At 51.1% G+C, this 18,801-nt stretch overlaps 1 protein-coding gene across 1 annotated transcript in view; it reads left to right on the top strand.

The window, feature by feature from the left end:
- The first annotated feature begins 362 nt into the window (after positions 1–362).
- SYT6 (synaptotagmin 6) overlaps positions 363–18,801 on the top strand; it is a 55,930-nt gene continuing 37,491 nt past the window's right edge. The window contains exons 1-3 of the mRNA XM_010976117.3: positions 363–583; positions 11,351–11,699; positions 13,210–13,768. Of these exons, the coding sequence (XP_010974419.1) occupies positions 421–583; positions 11,351–11,699; positions 13,210–13,768 (1,071 nt within the window). The 5' untranslated portion in view covers positions 363–420. The remainder of the gene's footprint in view (positions 584–11,350; positions 11,700–13,209; positions 13,769–18,801) is intronic.

Here is an 18,801-nt window from a genome sequence, read left to right as displayed (position 1 = left end):
TTTACAACCCTAGGCAGCCCGTGAAGCACTCGTAATCATCACACCCCTTTTACAGAGAGGAAAAATTGAGGCTCAGAGAGGCCCAAGGTCACATCAGGCAGTGAATGCGGAGCCACATCCCAGACTCTCGCCTGAGTCTTGCACCCTCCAGGATGCGGGACAACCCGGCTCCCCCGCCTTGAACCTCCTGGACTCAGACCGGTCGCTGAGTGTAGAGGGGGCGGCCGTAAGGCGCTAGACTTGCCAGCTGCCGCGGGATGCCACGTGAGGGGCGGAGACCCTGAGGGGAAGTGATTAAAAACCGAACGGAGCCGGAGGGGAACGCTGCGGGGAGGGTCTTCTTGGGGCCGCCTTGCCCCGCCCTAGTCCGGCTGCGGCACGGGTTCGGGCGGCTGCTTGGAGGGCCAAGGTGTCCGGGGCATGAGCGGGGTGTGGGGGACCGGGGAGCCTCGGTGCCAGGCGGCGCTCGCGGTCCTGGCCTCGTTGTGCCGGGCCCGGCCGCCCCCTCTCGGGCTGGACGTGGAGACTTGTCGGAGCTTCGAGCTAGAGCCCCCAGAGAGGAGTCCGAGCGCAGCCCACGCAGGTAACAGGAAAGCCGAGGCCCTTTTCCTTCCTGGATTCTCGCCCTCGCTATCCCCGCTCCCCATAGCCCTGGCCGCGGAACCCCGGAATCTAGATGCAGAACTCCAGCTCAGGATTCTGAATTCGGAACCTGCCTCGGCCAGTGCCCTGGCCCATCGCCCGTAGGGCAAGCAGAGAGACGTGAAGGGACCCTGGAGGGAGAGAATGCCGCTGCCCCCTCCCATGTTACTCTGTGGGGTCCCCACAGAAATCTGGGCTCCCGGAACGCGACGCTCCTCGGGGACTCAGTTTCCCTCGCGTCTCTCTGCTCGCCCTGCGGGCGATCTGCCAGGGGAGGGGTCCGTGGGACGATCAGGGACATCTCGGCCAAAAAAGTAACTCGTCTCTTTGGAGGTGTAGAGATCCATGGGGCCGTCTGTCGATCTGTCCGTTTATCTGTTCTCTCGGGGAACGCGATCCCAGGCCCCGGGGTCTCTCAGGGAGAAACTTGGGTCTGCGGCTGGCACGGCTGGCACGGCTGGCACGATGTCTTTGTGTCCGGGAGTCTCCGACTGCGAGTGGCTTTCTGCGTCTCCACTGGGGGGCGGGGGGCGGGGTGGGGGAGGGTGTCGCGGCATCCTCTCCCCCCACCCCCCGCCCCTATAACGCTCCCTCGGTCTCTCTCTGACTCACTCGGACTCGGGGCCGGTTCGCAACTGAGCCGGTGCCTCTTGCCGACTTTGCCAAGAGGGCGCCTCCTGCCCGATCCGCGCGGACCCTGCGCCGGACGCAGCCCCAGGCGGCCGCCGAGCCCAGGCGGGAGCCCAAGCCGAGTCGAGCTCGCCGGAGCCGGTGAGTCCGGAGCCCGAGCCCCGCGGGGCCGGGGCCCGGCGCACAGCTGCAGCGTCTCCCGGGAGTCGCGACAGTGGGAATGGCGTGTCGCGCCCCGGCGGCCGGAGCCGCGGGAGGGTGGGCAGCGTAGCGGCCGGCCAGCCCCGGCTATTTACCTGCCGCACCCTCGCAGCGCGGCTGCACTCCCTTGCTGCAGCCGGGCTTCTTTGTCCCGATCCCGACGTCTGGAGGGTCCTGGGCGGGAGAGAGTACCGGGTAGTGTTCCCTCTGGCGGGGAGAAGCTGGGGGCAGTGCGAAGCCTCGAGAGAATGCGGAGTGGGGGTGGGGAGATCCTGCAGGGACCAAAGCCCCGGGGTACCATGGGCACCGCAGACTCCAACCCTCCTTGTACCCCGACCCTGACCCCAGGGGCTCCGGGCCTAGAGGTAAGCTGGGGTCGCCCCGCGACTGCGCACCAGCAACGCGGGAAAGCGAGGAGGGGGCTGCGAGAGGCGGGAATTTCGTCTCCACGCGCTTCTCCTGGGACCAGAAGCTGGGACTCGAGACGCGGTTCTGGGAGGAGGTACAGGTGGGGTAAGAGGCCGCAGGTTTCAGGGCCCTGTTTTCACTTGAGGTTAAAGGTCAGAGATATAGGTAGGTCCTGGGTTAGGAACAGGGTCGCTGGAGGATAGGGGAGAGGGAGAAGGCTAGTGAGGCCAAGGGGAGGCTTGTATGCCTGAGGGGGCTGTGTCCAGCCCAGGGGTGGGTGGAGCCCACAACGGCCCTGTGTGGGTTGTAGGGGGCGCTGCTCGCTCTCTTTCTTTCTCTGATACTGGCAATGTTTAATCAATGGGTTGATTACTGCAGCAGAAGGGACTGAGGTTAGACACGAAGAACTTTTAAAGGGTGGTACAGTGATGGAGATTGGAGAGGTTGATTCTTCTTGAAGAATCTCAGGATAGATTAGGCTCAGCAAGTACTATTAGGCTTTGGTTCTCTGGTTCCATCACCTCCTACACTACCCAACTCCCAATACCCACCAGACACACAATTTTCCCCAAGTTAGGGAGTCTCTCCTGCCTGCTTCCCCAGCTCCTTTCCATCTTTTCCTCCAATGATCCATCTCCAGGGGGGCTCTTAATGCTGGTCCTGATCCTGGTCATACTCTAAAGGGGCTAATTCAAGGTGGGAACACACCTGTCGAGTTCCACCTGGGATGGAGGCTGTTCCTCCCGTCTGTTTAGGTCTGTTTAGAGCAGAAATGCTGGGGGGTGGGGGACGGCTAGTATATGTGTGTAGCACATCCTGACATGGGGAGGCACTGGTGTTCTGACTCCAGAGGGATACTCCGTAGTCTGGAATGACAGGTACCTGGAAGGCCAGGCTGGGGGTGAGAGAAGGCTGAGGAGTGATAGCCAGCAGGCCCAGATGAATCAGTATGCCTTCCCCGCAGGCTGCTTCAGAAAGTGAGCTTGAGTTGTCAGCCCTGGGGAACTTTAACTTTGGCTGCTGAGTCACAAGCCTTGGGAAGCCTAGGGGCCAAGCTAGGGGGCTGAAAGGGATGGGGGAGGCAGAAAGAGCCCCTTGATCATAGCAGAAAAAAGAAAATAGTTGAGCGTGGCTTGCGGATCTTGGGGGTTTAGTGAGGATGGGGTCTGGGGAGACGCTGTGGAATTCAGGACCAGGCCCCCAGGTATTCCCCCTCCCGGACTACTCCCTGTATCCCGGAGCCACTATCTGGGTCCAGATTCTCCAGTCAAGAGAAATGCTTCATCTTTTCATTTGCACTTTCATGAAAAATGCAAGTGACTAGAGCATGCCCAAATCCCTTTACCACTGTATATTTTCCCCTGCCTTCCTCCTTCTCCATGTCTCTAGCTCATGGGATTTCTAGTAACACTCTGAGATTCAACAACTGAGATTCAGATTCCACTGTCACTTACTGGGACACTCCAATATGCCAAGGTCTGTGCTAGGAATTGCACAGGAAATCTTAGTCAGACCCTGACTTGGAAAAATCGCTACACAAACTATTTGAGCTAAAAGCAAGTCCCTGCTTTTATTTAAAACTCTAAAGGCAAAGGATTCCTTCTTAATATCCACCCTCCTTGTCCAGGGGACACTGGCAGGCAATTCTCCACCTTTCTGTGTGTCATTTGCCTAATGGAGGTGAATAAATTTTTTCCATAGGCCAAGTTGCAGAGTGTAAGGTGTGAGTAGTGTGGGTTCTGGTAGCATGGTTCTCAAGGTAGTAAACAGAGGTACAGAGCTGTTCCAAAAAATGCAGGAATCTGATGGGAGAGCCTAAGCTGGCCTGCCCCTCCCAGGCTGGCAGTCAAGAATGGTTATTCTCCGGCTTACCTATGGCCATGAGATGTATGTGATGTTTGTTCACTTTTCTAATGACTCTGGAGATGTTCTGTGATTCAGCCACCTGGCTTTGAAGTTGGCCTTTTGCAGCACAGATAGTATTTTTCTTGCTTCTGATGCCAAATTAAATGCACAGCATTTCATCAAAACACAAAAGTCCTGCTTCTATAACTGAATCATCAATCACTCCCTCACTCCTTGCTGGAGGGAAGGAATTCTGCAGATTTTTCCTTCTTTGGGGCAAGGTGCAATGCTCAATCATTTAGAATCGATGGTGATGATACTCGGACTCTGTGGTGTGTCTTGAGCTGTAGGATTCTAGAACCAGGGTTCAGTATCTAGGAGTTGTAGAGCCCTTGGGTTTACAGTTCTAGAAGTTCTCTTCTCTCACTGACTGAGGGGACGTCAAGAGTTGGCATGGTAGATTCGGAATGCTCCATCCCTCCAAGCTCTGTACAAAAGATGTGTTCCCTTCTAACTGTTCTACCGTTACTCCGTCCCCTCTGTCCATAGAGTTGGGGTATCATGTGTGACTGCAAATAATTAGGACTAAAACTGAGGCATCTGGATCAGGCCAGGTTTCTTTAGGTCTGCAGAGGGCTGTCTGGAGTGTGGGGAATCAGGATAAGAGAAAGTCTTAACCAAGCCAGTCAGTATCCTCGCCAGGCACGCTTAGGAAAGGAAGCCTTGAAGGACTGAAGCCACACTTAGGAACTGGAAGCCAAGGGGCTGAAAGTAAGGGTGAGCAGAGCATCCAGCTCTGGATGGTCCAGGTTGTGACACCATCTCATCCCTCCCTTCTCTCTGTTGGGGGCACTGAGCTGTTTTTCTTGCTCCAACGAAGACCCAGGCAGATCTCTCTTCTCATCAGTTGCAGGTATAAACAGGGAGAGGGAGGTAGAGGAAAATGAATCTTTCTGGCTTTCTGTCTGCCTCTCCCCCATCACCTGAGCCTTGATTGCCCCATTCAGAGGGGCCACATGCTCTGACCAATTAGGCAGAAAGGTATAGTTACCATCTGCCAAAATCATAATACTAATAATTGCTAAATTAATGCCAAAGCTCTGCGAGCTGTAACACTTCACATTAGTCTCCGATTTATCCCTGAATCCCCTAATGATGGTGGAACCAGGCGCCCAGTCATAAAGCTTGGTGCGGCCGTAATTAGCCCAGCATTGTCTCTCCTCATCATAGCTTTTCCAAGAGCATTAATTCCTTCTCTGTTTGGACTTTGCTAATTATCCCCATTGGTAGCTCAGCCTGGATCTCTGAAAGAAGGAAAGGAGGCAAAGGCTCTCTGCTCCCCTACCCCAACCCTGGATTTTAATTACACCAGGTTCTCCTAATAAATTTATAAGCTACAGCTGAGCTTATTAGTAATGGAGGACGTCTGTGTGTTTCAGAACAGAATAGCCTGTTTCCCCAACACATACACACCCACTCAGGTATTTCTCAAGTACATTTCTGGATGAGACTTTTCCGGGGACTACTGGTTACTCGCCTGGTGGCTGCAGTGTCCGCACTTTCCAGGGAAGAAGAAAGATGGGGAATGAGGAGGCTGGTCATAATCCTAGTCCCCCCATGGTTTTGCCCAGGTTCAGAGGGTCAGGCCAAAGAGCAGACGATGCCCCTCAACCCTCTCCTGATTCTAGTGAAGAAATGATTGCCCAGCCTTCAATTTTGCAGTTCTTCAGCTCAACCTGCAGAGGCTTGGCTCAAGATTCTGGACTTTGACCTTTTGACATCAGAAAGTCCCAGGTTCAAATCCCAGCTCTTCCATCTAATTGAGGTACCCTTGAACAAGTTACTTCAGTAACATTTCTAAACTTAGTTAATTTGTCTTTGCAAGGTGAATACTGATTTCTTGGGGAGGATGTAAAGATTAAATGAGATCATGTAAGGGGCACTGTGCTTACCATGTAGAAGTAAATAACAAATAATATTACTAGTATTGGTGATGTTAATGGTTCTGCCCAGAGTCTTTTCCCTTTCCAGACTAGACACTGTTCCTTCTAGGCTCTGGGGCCTCTGAGTTTCTCACTGGCTGGTCTCTGGGTTGCACTAGTCTGTGCCTCTGTCTGCGTTCAAATGGGAGCTCCATGGCTGAGGCAGCTCCTGCTCTGCAGAGCTCAGCCTTTACTGGTTCTGAGGGTCCAGCAGCAGTCCCGGGCCCTGAAGCCAGCCTTCTCTGGCTTTGGGGGAGCAGGGAAAATGGTCCTTTCTTTTCACTTCCTCTCCCTAGTTTATCTTTCCAATTACTATCTGTTAGTGAAAATGTCTGTTAATATTACAAAATGGATCTTCCTGACATGAAAGCCCATTAGAAAAATGGGAACAATAGCAAATGATAAGGATGGCTGATGAATCCTAACAGTATGGGTGGAGAGAAGGGGAGGGGGCACTGGGGCACCAGGCGCTGTCTCTGGAGAAAGTGTCAGTGGGGAGATAAGAAAGCTCTGGCTTGCTAATTAATAGCCTAACATTTTCCAGAGAGGAAGGCCATGAGCCATCACCCTGCCAGACAGTCTCACTTAAGGTGACAAGCAGGTCCTGCTCTGATGGCCTTCAGAGGGATCTTAACTTCCCAGGAGAGAAGGGGCCTGAGGTCTCTCAGATGATTTGCTGTCTGGTCCTGTGTCCCTCTTTCCTGCTTCAGATGGCCATGCTTTGGGTCTGTTCTGTACCCAGTAAACTACAGCAAAACAAACAAACAAAAAACAATAGGAAGAAATAAAAGCAGCTTACTTTGGGGAGCATTCACGTTGTATTGGACACTGCTCAAATCCTTAGTTTATGTAATATTCACAATGATTCTGTGAAATAGGGATTATTAGAATCCGCATTACATAAAAGAGGAGACCAAGGTTTGGAGAAGTTAAGTAACTTGTTTAAGGTTACACAATTATAAATATGGATGGATGTGCTCTGTGGTCATTCTGGTGCTGATGCTCAGCTGAGATGTCTGCCCCATGTCTGAGCACCCAGTGAAGTCTACTTCCCCAGCCAGGGCTAGAAACCATGTGCCCTGCAGAGCACCAAGTCACTGGGTGTGTTTCCAAAGCCAAGTTCCATAGCTCTTTGCTCTCCCAGAGGCTGCTGGGTAATTGGCCAATATGGATTCCCAAACCAGGTGTCCATGGATTCCTGGCCTCCTCTGATACCTAAATGAAGATGTTTTACACCTAATATTGAGCAATGGACTTCCCCAGTTTCCAGGAAAACTTTGCAAAAGCATAACATGTTCTCAATTGTACATTTTTCTTCCATGAATTTCTTCTTATTCCTTTGGAGCTCACTCCTGTTCACCAGCTGGCTGGTGACAGTAATGACAAAACAACTGAACAAGTAGCACATAAATGAGTATTGACAGAAAAACTTGTAGATGTGAGATATTTAACACAGTACATATTTTGTCTTGAGATACAGAGACCTAGCTATATATGACATAGTTGTATTATTTCTACTAGTAAGATTGTTCCTGATTTGTGATAAGTTTAAAACTATCTCTGTTTATTAGTATTCTGATTTGTATGTGCTCTGCCCACTGAACAAATTTCAAAACAGTGTTCAAAACCAGATTGGGCAGAACTAGGTAATTCTAAAACAAACAGATAATACTCATTATATGGCTTATTACATTCGAGACACTGTCCTTAGCACTTTTGATACACTGATCTCATTTAAACCTCATTGTGACCCTATCAGGTAGATACTATTACTATACCCATTTTACAGATGAGGAGACAGAGGCTAAGAGAGAAAAAGTCACAATTTAAAAACCAGTAGAGATGGACATTGAATGAGCCCAGTCTGACTCCAGGGCAATACTTCTTTCTCTCCAGGCTGAAGGGGAAATAAAGAAGGAAAAAGAGAGGAAGGAAGGATACAAATACAAACATTTAGGAAGTCCTTTCTCTTTTTTAGTGCTGTGCTAAGGGCTTCCTCCCTTACAGGAGGCTTACCTCTTACCATGAACCTCATGTATGGGATAAATATGAAGAACATTGGGTCAGGACTCAAAAGGTGGGTAAGTTGCCCATCAAAATCCTACCTGCCTCACAGGGTTGAGGTTCAAACAAGACATGAGTGAGGAAAAGGCTCTGAAGGCTGCTTGTGCACCTGTGATTTACTAGATGGCAACACACCCTGGTAGATTGGCCCCAGTGGGCCTAGGGTAGGAAAGCACATATCTTAGGTCATCTGGGGTTTTGCACAGCCCTTGGGCCATACAGGAGCCTCCCCTTCCAGACTCAATGCACCTTCCACCAGGCTATGTGGGCTGGCTGAGTTCAGGGCCACATGTAGTGACTTTAAAGGGGCTAAATCCTGTACAATAATCACACCCGCCCTGGCCTAATTCTGGTCTTACTGGCCTCACTCACCACCTTGTTCCCCCCTGGGGATGAACCCACTCGGCATCAGGACCTAATTCTCCTTGCATTGCCTGCCTGTGATATATCCTGGAAGAAGATTCTCCAGGCAGCGGAAGGGCCTCTGGGTCTTACAGAACCGGTATTGGGCACTGGGTGCTGATTCCCAATAATCCATACCTCTTCCCTCCCTAATCACAGCTCCCAGGGAACAACAGCGGGGGTCACGTGGAGACGCATTCAAAATAGCAACCACACCGAGGCAAAATTGATTCCTCCACCTCTCTTTTCATTTATGAATTCAGGGTTTTTTTTCCATCAGGCTGAACATTTAAATGCACTCTCTGCTCTCTGGATTCCCCTCCACCGCCATTTCTCCCCTTGCTCATTAAAATTCTAATTATTCCCAGAGCAAGTCAGATGTATGATCAAAGGAAAGCAAAACCCTAGAAATACCTTTTGTTTTAAGGTGACTCATATTACAGAGAATGTCCCCGGAACAGCTGGAAAAGAGAACAGATGTAAAGGGCCTAGAGATGGCCCGATAACACAGAATAAGAACGCATGGATCTGTGATATCCTGGTGAACCCCAGGGGGAAAAGGGCTGAAAGACACAGTCTCCAAACCATTTAGATCATGAACTCATAACAGCAAACATTATTTTGATTTAGTATCTCCAGTATGTGTTTATTTGTTCCCACGTTCCATACACATGTACACAAGGGATATTGTAGAGCTGGGCTGCCTGGGTTGTATCTCAGTCCAAACACTATGAGCTGTGTGACGCTGGACAATCTATCTAACCTTCTGTGCCTCAGTTTCCTCATCTGCAAAATGAGGATCATAATCATCCCTATTTTCACTGGAGAGTGTTAAATGAGTGAATATATAAAAAGCACTTTGTACCTTGGACATAGTCATGCTTAATAACTTGACTAAATCCAGTAATAAAACGCTATCATTCCTATTACTATCAACCTGTATATAATAATTTTGATTTCTTATTTTTACTATAATGAATAAATATTAAAGCAATCCGATGTTTTTTCCCTTGTGCTCCCAGGATGCATGCTCACCTAATTGGAGATCTTTAGTCTAGAAGTTAACTTAGAATCAGCTTCTCTGGTCTCTGATAGTGTCTGGTGGACTAATCTCAGTTCCTATGCTGGGGAAAGGCTCTGATGTCTCTGTGCGGGGGCCAGGGGGCACAGGTAGGTGGCTAAGGACTTGAGAATTCTCTGCTCTTATTCCTTATTCCTGACGGTGGTAGCTGATCAAGGCCAGTATCCTACACCCAGGGAGTCAGGAGGCAGCGCTAGCTCCCCAGAGAGGATGGCTGATGCTCTTGCCTCCTTCTCAGATCCCTCTGGACCAGGGACAGCTTTCCCTGGGGCCCATGTGCTGTGAGAGTACTCTTGACACCCCCCCCCAAAACCCCAAGAGGGATCTGGTATCTCTGTACTCCAAGAGTAGCTTAGCACTTGGAATATGGCACGTGGTCAGTAAATGTTGGTTGAGAGATAATGACAGCTATTTTATGTGCCATTGAATCACTCATTCATTCATTCTCATGTGCCAGTTTCTATGCTGAGCCCTCAGTCAGACAAATAAAAGAAAACACAGGATTATAGTAACCTACAGTTTAATCAGGGACAAAGAGTCTGGGGCAGTGGAACGAGCCCCAGGCTGGACAGTGGACATCTGGACCATGGTCCAGGCCTTGCGTCTGACCTGTGAGCCCAGGCAAATCCTTCTCTGGACCACTGCTCCCATCTGCAAAAGCACAGCCTGGCCTTGGTACTTACAGGGTCATTTCTCCCCTTAAATCCCAAGATTCTTAAGGCATGGGGACAGGATAATCCAGGGGCTGCAGGGGCCAGACAGGTAACAGGGAATGGAGCTGGTGAGAACACACCCTTCTGAAGGGAATCACCAATTCCAACCATGCAGGAGCACAGGTCCAGCTCTCAAGTCCTCAGGCCTTTTCCAGAGAAGCCAGAAATCTAGTGTGATGATGAGATGGTGATGATGGAATTACTCAATTTTTCAATCATCTTTCAAGCCAAACAAGACTCGTCTGATGGCTTGTCCTCAAGTGACCTTGGTGCAAACCCATTGGTTCAGAGCCTTCTGACCTCTCAGGGAAAGAAGAGGCCTTGGGCTCAAAGGTTCATTTCCTAAAGGTGGGGTGGGAGGCCTGCTTAATGATTTCTCCCAGAAGGAGGCGTTGCTCACAGCTCTTCTTGGGTAATGGGCATCCTGCTGGGGGCAGAGGTGGGCTGGGGGTGTGACAATGAATGCCTGCCTCTGAACCAACCACGATATTCAAAGATACCAGTCTAGTGGGGAGGGTACAGTTCAGCCGTAGAGCTTATGCTTAGCATGCGCAAGGTCCTGGGTTCAATCCCCAGTATCTCCATTAAAAAAAATAAATAAAAATACCAGTTTCACAGCAAAGTTCTCAGATAGCCACAGGAATGGAAAAAGACAGCTATAGGAATCATTTGTATTTAGCTCTGAAGTAAACCGTGTGGATTAGATTCCAACTTAATACGAGATTGTATTGAACCTACTATGTGCAGAGTTCTGGGAGTACAGAAAAAGGGTTAGACCTCGCCCATGCCCTCAAGATTATGCCCAATCTCATTTGCTTCAAGTCAACTCAATAACTATATGTTAGCTCCTGCTGTGGGCTTGGCGGGCATGGGATAAGGGAAGAGAAGAAGGTAGTATGGCCTCCCGTCCCCAAGGCCTCACAGCCTGTGGAGGAAGAGAGCTGGGTACAAAAACGACTCTGCTCCAAGTCTGGCCATAGTAACAGCTCTCATAGAAATTCAAACAGCATCCAAATGTGAACGCTTCAGGAATTTGCACATTTGCTTAGGCTGCTGTTTAAATTACTTTCCCCTCCCCGTGCACAGGACAGCAGGGAGTAGGGGAGGCAGCCCAGGTGCTCCCCAAGCTAGCGGAGGTGGGAGGGGCTGGGCTGGGGGGAATCAGACGGAGGGGAAGGCGAGGCTGCTGATCTTTCACGAGGTGGACTATGGAGCACCAGCCCTGCAACCATCTCTCTCTCCTCTGCCTGGGCAGATTTCTCATGACCATTCTTTTCTCTTCTTCCGTCTCTGTCCCTTCTGTGTGGCCCCTCTTGGAACACCCCTCCCCGCTTCTCCCCGCCTCTGTCTGTCTCTGTCCCTCCCTGCCTGGCTGAGGGCAGGCGCCTCTGTCAGCCTCCTCGCAGTGGTAGTTATTGTGTGTGGCGTGGCCCTGGTGGCAGTTTTTCTCTTTCTCTTTTGGAAGCTGTGCTGGATGCCCTGGAGGACCAAGGAGGCCTCCAGTCCCTCCTCTGCTAACCCCTCCCCGGAGGCCCTGCAGAGCCCCAGCTCCAGAGGCAACATGGCGGACAAGCTGAAGGACCCCAACACCCTAGGCTTCCTAGAGGCGGCTGTGAAGATCAGCCACACGTCCCCAGATATCCCAGCCGAGGTGCAGATGTCAGTCAAGGAGCATATCATGCGTCACACGCGGCTGCAGCGACAGACCACAGAGCCAGCGTCATCCACCAGGTGAGGGGTGGAACGAACCCTCCCTTCCCTCCCTCCACATTTCCGGATCCAATACATTAATGAGATTGCAGCCCATGAGGATCAGAGACTAGAAATAATCACATGGGTACTTTGCGTGGAGACTGTATCAGATGACATGCTCCATGGTAGGTGATCAACTAGGAGGTGGCACCAGGAAGGACTTCCTGAGAGTGCAAACTTTGAGGTGGGGTGCTGTGCATGGGGTAAGTGCTGGGATGTGTGTGAGTAGGAGGTGTTGCCTTGTTTGGTGGGAAGGAAAGACTTCAAGTGGAGAGAAGAGAATATGCAAGGTGCAGAGGCATAAAAGTTCATGATGCGTCTAGGGGTATGTTGATAAAGCCTCCCAGATGAAGTCTGCAGTGCCAGGAGATAAAGCAAGAGACTCCTAGTACTTTGAGAATGAGGATAGTCTTTGACAGTGTTCCTTGCATGACAGCTATTATATACATGGCATTCTTTAACTGAAATAATAAAACGACAAAAAAAAAAAAAAAACCCACTGCCTCTTAATGACAAAAACCTACTCTAAATTTAGAAACACACTTACAAAAGATGTGGTACATGCAGGTATGAAGTGTTATATTTATCAAAAACTTGGGGCTCTTGTGGCTTCCTGGGTCCCTAAAGGCTCCCAGGGACCAGCCAAAGGGAAGCAGGATTTCTCTTCAGCTTGAAAGCCAGAAATGATGAAAGTGCTGGGTCACATTTACAGAGTTTATTGTTTGACCTCAGGCGTGTTGCTCACCGTTCCTAAGCCTCACTTTTCCCAACTGTGTAATAGGGCTAATGACCCTCATACGGTTGCTGTGAGGAGCCAGTGAAAGAATCCACGTGATAATCAGCACTAGCGATAGATCGCTCATACACCCAGCCCTGTTCTAAGCACTTTATGTGCATTCATCCCCAGGAAATCCTATGCACTTGCTACTTTTATTATTCTCATTTTATAGCACGGAGAGGTTTAATAACTTGTCCCAGGTCACACAGCTAGAAAGTGGCAGAGCTAAAATTCACCTATGAGGTCTGTCTGGCTCCAAAGCACAATCCACGTTAACTATGTGATGGTGATGGTAGTGGGGGTAATGAAGGGAAGCCACACTGAAGGTGGGAAAGGCTGGTCCTTCTCAATAAGGGAGCTCATGGTTTAATGGGGGAACCGGAGTCATGTCTACTAGGAAAGAAACCTAGAAAGCAGATGGTAGAAAAGTAGGGAAAGTGATAATGATCACAATGGCTACCACTTACTAAAGCTTATTTTATACCAGGCCCCATTCCAACTACTTTACATATATTGTCATGCACACAAAGCGTGTACACAAGGAAAGTGGGTCAACTAGCAGGAGGAAAAGGGGGCCCCACAAGGGGTAGGATGCACCAGGGCCGCAGGGCGTGTCTGCCTGCACCCCCCCCCAACCTCCATGTCTCTCTGCACCCTGACCCCCAACCTCTGGATGTCTGACCTCACTCACCCCCTCCCATCCTCCACCAGGCACACGTCCTTCAAGCGACACCTGCCGCGGCAGATGCACGTCTCCAGTGTGGACTATGGCAATGAGCTGCCCCCTGCGGCAGAGCAGCCCACCAGCATTGGCCGCATCAAGCCCGAGCTCTACAAGCAGAAGTCAGTGGATGGGGACGATGCCAAATCCGAGGCCGCCAAGAGCTGCGGGAAGATCAACTTCAGCCTGCGCTATGACTACGAGAACGAGACCCTGATCGTGCGCATCCTGAAGGCCTTCGACCTCCCTGCCAAGGACTTTTGTGGCAGCTCTGACCCTTACGTCAAGATCTACCTCCTGCCCGACCGCAAATGCAAACTGCAGACCCGGGTGCACCGCAAGACCCTGAACCCCACCTTCGATGAGAACTTCCACTTCCCTGTGCCCTACGAGGAGCTGGCCGACCGCAAGCTGCATCTCAGTGTTTTTGATTTTGACCGCTTCTCCCGCCATGACATGATTGGGGAGGTCATCCTGGACAACCTCTTTGAGGCCTCCGACCTGTCCCGGGAAACCTCCATCTGGAAGGACATCCAGTATGCCACAAGTGTGAGTACAGCCCTGCCCCCGGGCTTCTTGAAGATTTGTAGTTCTGGGTTTGAGTGGGACATGTCCCCCACCCTCTTCACTCCGAGAGACAAATGGGACTTTGTCCTTCAGGATGTGAAGGGGATTCTGACTAAATGTGCAACCCACCCTGGGAAAGTGCTTGCACTGTGCCCCACATTGGGGTGGGGGCAGCCCAGTGGGAAGAGAAGGGAATTTGAGTCTGTTGCTTCCAATGGCATGTTCTGGGGTGAGTCTCTCTCCCTGCTGGGCCTCAGGTCTACCACCTACAAAATAATGTATCTCTTTAATTGTGGGTAAGGATTGGGCCAGGGCCATGGACTGGATCAGACAGCAGCATCTGCCAAGGGCACTGACGTGTACTAGAAGCCTGGAACAGGCAACCAAGAACAGGCTGTATTAATCAGGATGAACCAGGTTGTGCAGCAGCAACAAACAATCCTAGGATTTGGTAACCTAAAGCAGCCAAGGTTTAGTTCTTGTTCATGTTACACGTGCTTTGCAGCTTGCCTGGGGTTCTAGTCCACCTTGTTACCCAGGATCCAAGTGGACAGAGGCTGCATTTTGACCTGTGCTCCCACAGTTGCCACATTAGGAGGAAGAGGATATGGCCAATCATGCACTGTTTCTGAAAGCTTCCCTGTACAAGTGACACATGTCACTTCCACTCATACTTCATTAGCCAAAGCAAGACACATGGCAACTCCTAATATCAAGGGGGCAGGGCAAAGCAGTCCAACTACGTGTCCAGAACGGGGACCTGAGGTATTTAATGACCAGCACTAATGACTACCACGCAGCAGAGCCTCTGCTCTTAGGTACTGCCTACCCAGGTGGGGGAGGGGAGACCTGGCTAATCTGCACATGGGAGAGGGGGTGGTTGGCTGCTCACGGTCAACTGGAATTAACCAGGAGGGTTTCAAGGAGCTGGGGCTCAAGCTGGCTTTTAAGAGGGAAGATAGGTTTAGCACAGAGAATTAAGAGGGAATCTCCAGAGTCCTTTGGTCCAGTATAGGCAGTGTTCTCTGGTCCACTGGGTGTGTGTTGAGGAAGCTGGGTCATAGCATCCCGCAGGTGTAGGTGGCATGCCTCTAAGCCCAGCCAGGCTGCTGAGAGCCCTACAGGGGCATTGCCATCAAGCACCAGTGGCCTTGTGTCTGGCGTCTTGAGCGCTAGCTGGTTGAGTGTCTCCTGGGATATTTCTTGCACTATTTCTCTGGGTGTGGGGGTGACCCCACTCAGTCTGCAGACCCTCCATTTGGATAGTTAATACTCAATATCTATGTGCTGAATTTGTAAGGAGGGGGGCTGGGGAAGTCAGCCCCACGCTGGTGGGAAAAGGGTAAGACTCTTGATTTGTTCAAAGAGAGAAAGCTTGCTGGGCTCCATTTCTTGCCCCAGGGAGGGTCACTGGGACACCCCATCCTCATAGCTGGTGCTGACTTCGACCAGTCCAGTCTGATGTCCCAGTGCCTCGCCCACTTTTCCTCTCCTGAAATGTCATCCCCAAGAACAGCATAAGCAGCGGGGCCGGCAGACAAGGCGGGCAGACGGGGCGGGCCGGAACAGCAGCTGTGCACCAGCCCCAAGCCCAGGAGCTCTGCTCTATAAATCACTCTGAAGTTTACATCTGGTGCAGCTCTTCCCCTGTGGTCTCGTAAGGCAGCAGCTTCATTATGGTGACTATATAGGTAGAGAAAAGCAGCCCCATCCTCCCCACACTGAGGCTGAGGCTGAGGGGCTCAGAGAGAGGGAGGGCTGGGGGCCAGGGGCTGGGGAAAGCAGGGCTCAATTCAGCCCTGAGAGAAGCCTCCCTTCTCCACCCCAGAGACCTTCCTTTCCCGGGATTTCAGCTCCGGGCATGATGGAAGCCCTAGTCCTGGAGTAGCAGTCCGTGCTCAAGCAGGCCCCTCATCTGAATGCTAACTTCCTGCCTCCTAGCACCTGCGGCCGTCCCTGCCCTCCTCCCACCCCCTCTTCCCCAGCCCAGCTTCAGAAAAAGGCAGACCATCTCAAAGGAGCTGAATAAGTCGTCACCATCCTCATCACCCTCAGCCAGTTCCATCATAGCCCTCCTCCATCACCTCCTAAGCAGGACACTGGGCCAGACCCTGGGGAGCCAGGGGGCTGAGATAGAAGACAGCCTCTTTGACCCACAGAACTTTAATTACAGAGGCAAGAAATGTTCATGCAATAGCTAGCGATGCACGGGAAGTCCAGGCCCAGGAGTTCCCAAAGCTGGAGAGCAGGTGACCTGCTCACACACCGTGTTTTGCGCGCAGTCTGTCTGTGCTTAATGTTCTGCCTGTGGAGGCCCCTAGGGCCCTCCCCTCTGCAGCCTGTCCAGCAGGCAGGCTCTCAGGATCAGGCTCTTTATCCTGGTTGCGGGGGGGGGGGGGGGGGGGCGAGGAGTCAAGCAAAAGAAGGGAAAGAGAACCAAGAAGGCTGGTGCTTTTACCTGTTTTTTGGTGCTGACTCAAACTGTAATTATTTGGAAGCCAGGGAGGCCCAAGCCCCAGTCCTGAGGAATGATTGAGCACTGAGTGTATATGAAATCCTGCAGCCAGTGCCATGGGGGGCCAGATTCCTGCCAGATTCCGTTCCTAGAGCTGCATTTTGGCCCCGAGTTCCTCTGCCCCGAAGGCTGGTCTCTGAACATGCCTTGCATTCCTGCCTTTTGCCTTTGTTCCCAAGGCCAAGGTTCCCTCTGGCAGACAGGCCTCTCCCCCACCTCTCTGCTTGCTTGGCCCAAATCAATCCACCTTTCAAAGCTTCCCTGAAGCCTTTCTGCTCTCATGGCAATCACTCCTCCAGATTAATCTCTGGGTCCCTCAGTTATACGCCGAGCCTTATTCTGTCTTGCAAAGTCCTCCCAATGGCTCAGGAATGGCTTGTGTCCCACATTTGACTTTCTCTTGTATTTTCTCCTCAGGGCTGAGTATGTCATTTTATGTAATCGTAAGAACTCAGCACATTCTTGATGAATGACCAACGGTTTACTTAATTCAAATAAAACTATGTATTGGCACACAAGGAAAGGATTAGTAAAGAGGCAATGAGATTTGGATGTAGCTAACCTGGGAAGGCTTCCTGGAGGAGAAAGTCAAGTAGCATTCAAAATGGATAGAGCTAGGCATGGTGGGGAGACCTCAGCTACACATTCCTTCAGAGGTATGGTTCGGGTAGCTGGTTTATGTCCAGAGTCGCAAAGAGATTAACCAGCCAGATCAGGTAGTCTGGACTGAAATGGAGGGTCCGTGACCCACAGTGTGGGTAGAAGAAGAGGTTCCGTGAGAAGGATGTTCAGGAGGCTGCTCTGAGGTCACGATAGTCCATGAATGCTGTCCTCTTTCGCTCCTCATCCTTGTATGAGAGAATCAGATGCAGCCCTGGCAGGTGGAACCAGGCAGGTTCCTTGTTTTGGCCCGTGCCCCAGTGCTCGAGATGGTTTGAAGCAGCTAAGCCTGGAGTATTTGTGTTGTTTTCTCACAACCACTGAACGTGGAGCTTCATGGCTAGTGAAGGGGAGGTGCACTTGGGAGGTGTGAGGCAGGGGCTAGCCCTTTGTTAACTGCAAATCTTCAGCCCTGAGGGACACTCACCTTGGTGCCCCCAGGTTGTTTGGGAGGGAAGCCGAGGCAGTAACAGAGCTAACATACCTCTCGCTGGAGGATGAGAAACAGGCAAACCAGACCTGCAGGACAGTCGGAGGCCTCTACCGTTCCACGGAATCCAGAAGCTCAGGTGTGGGAAGGAAATTGTGGGAGTTCATCAAATGCAGCCCAGCCCGGGCGGGGCTGCCCCACTCTTGCCTTGCTTGACTGAGGTCCCCTGGTGCTCTCCTGGGCATTCCCAGAGGCTGGCCATTTCCCCTCCTCCAAGAACTTCCATTGGCTGAAATCATCCTGCTCTTCCCTTCCCCCCTCTCCAGCCCCCAGTCTCATTATTTCTATATAAAGCTGTAGATTTATCATTATAATAGAGCTGCCGTCACCAGGGTTTGCCAACATCTCTGTAATCTTGTCGTTATTGCTACAGAGGCCTCAGACCCCAGTGCACACAATCGCTCCCGTCGCCATTCCCGATCCTGCATGGCGGCGGGAGGTGAAGGCTGTAATTGGGGCCATAAATATGTGTTGTGTTTGGTGGCGTTAATGGACTTGGCCATCTTCCTGCCTTACGGGGTCCCTGCCAGGTCAGAGTGAGTGTGTGTGTGTGCATGTGTATGTGTGTGTCTTCTTTTGGGGTGACGGCGTGCTCTGTATACTTCCAGGGGGCCTAGACTCAGAGTCTGCAGGGAGGAAGGGAGGCCTTACATGGTAGAACAGTCTCTTCTCTAGCCTGAGAATGAGCAGAGCTGCATACAAAGAGCTCAGGCTTTGGTGCCAAACAAAGCATTCTAGCTTCTGCACTTTCTAACTTTGAGACCTTGGGGCCATTATCTAAACCGTACCTCAGTTTCTACATCAGTAAAATGGGCATGGTAATGAAACACAGATCATAGTGGTATTATATGTAGTAAATTAAACAAAATACACAAGATGCCTAGACAGCACCATCACAGAGCAGCCTCCTGAGCCCCATTCTAACAGCACCTTCCTTCTGACTCAGCCTGTAGCTCACAATTAGTACCCCTTCCAGGCCTGACCCCCTCCCCCACTTTGATCCAGACCACCTATTCCAACAAGTTGTTGGTTATTATTATTCCTATTTTATTTGTTTCTTTATTTTATCTCTTGTCCTAACTTGTGTTCTCTGTGTGACCCTGGAAAAGTGACTTGCCCTCTCTGGGCTGCGGTTTCCTCAGAAATCAGCTGCAAAGGTCTAAGATTCTGAGATTCTTGGCTTCTCCTATAGAGAAGTGCTTGGCTCTCTAGCTTTCAAAGCAGAGCTATCCAGTCCCTGGGACAGCCGTCTCCCTAGTAGAGGCCTCAACCCCAGGTTGATAGGCCCCTGGGCAGAATTTCCAGACCTACCCTCCGCCCTTCAATGTCAGTTAAAAATCAGTCCTCTCT

This window comes from Camelus dromedarius, chromosome 9 (genome assembly GCF_036321535.1).
Source record: "Camelus dromedarius isolate mCamDro1 chromosome 9, mCamDro1.pat, whole genome shotgun sequence".
In the NCBI taxonomy this organism is placed as follows: Eukaryota; Metazoa; Chordata; class Mammalia; order Artiodactyla; family Camelidae; genus Camelus; species Camelus dromedarius.
Note: the sequence above shows the minus strand (reverse complement) of the source record. Positions and strands in the feature narration are given on the sequence as shown.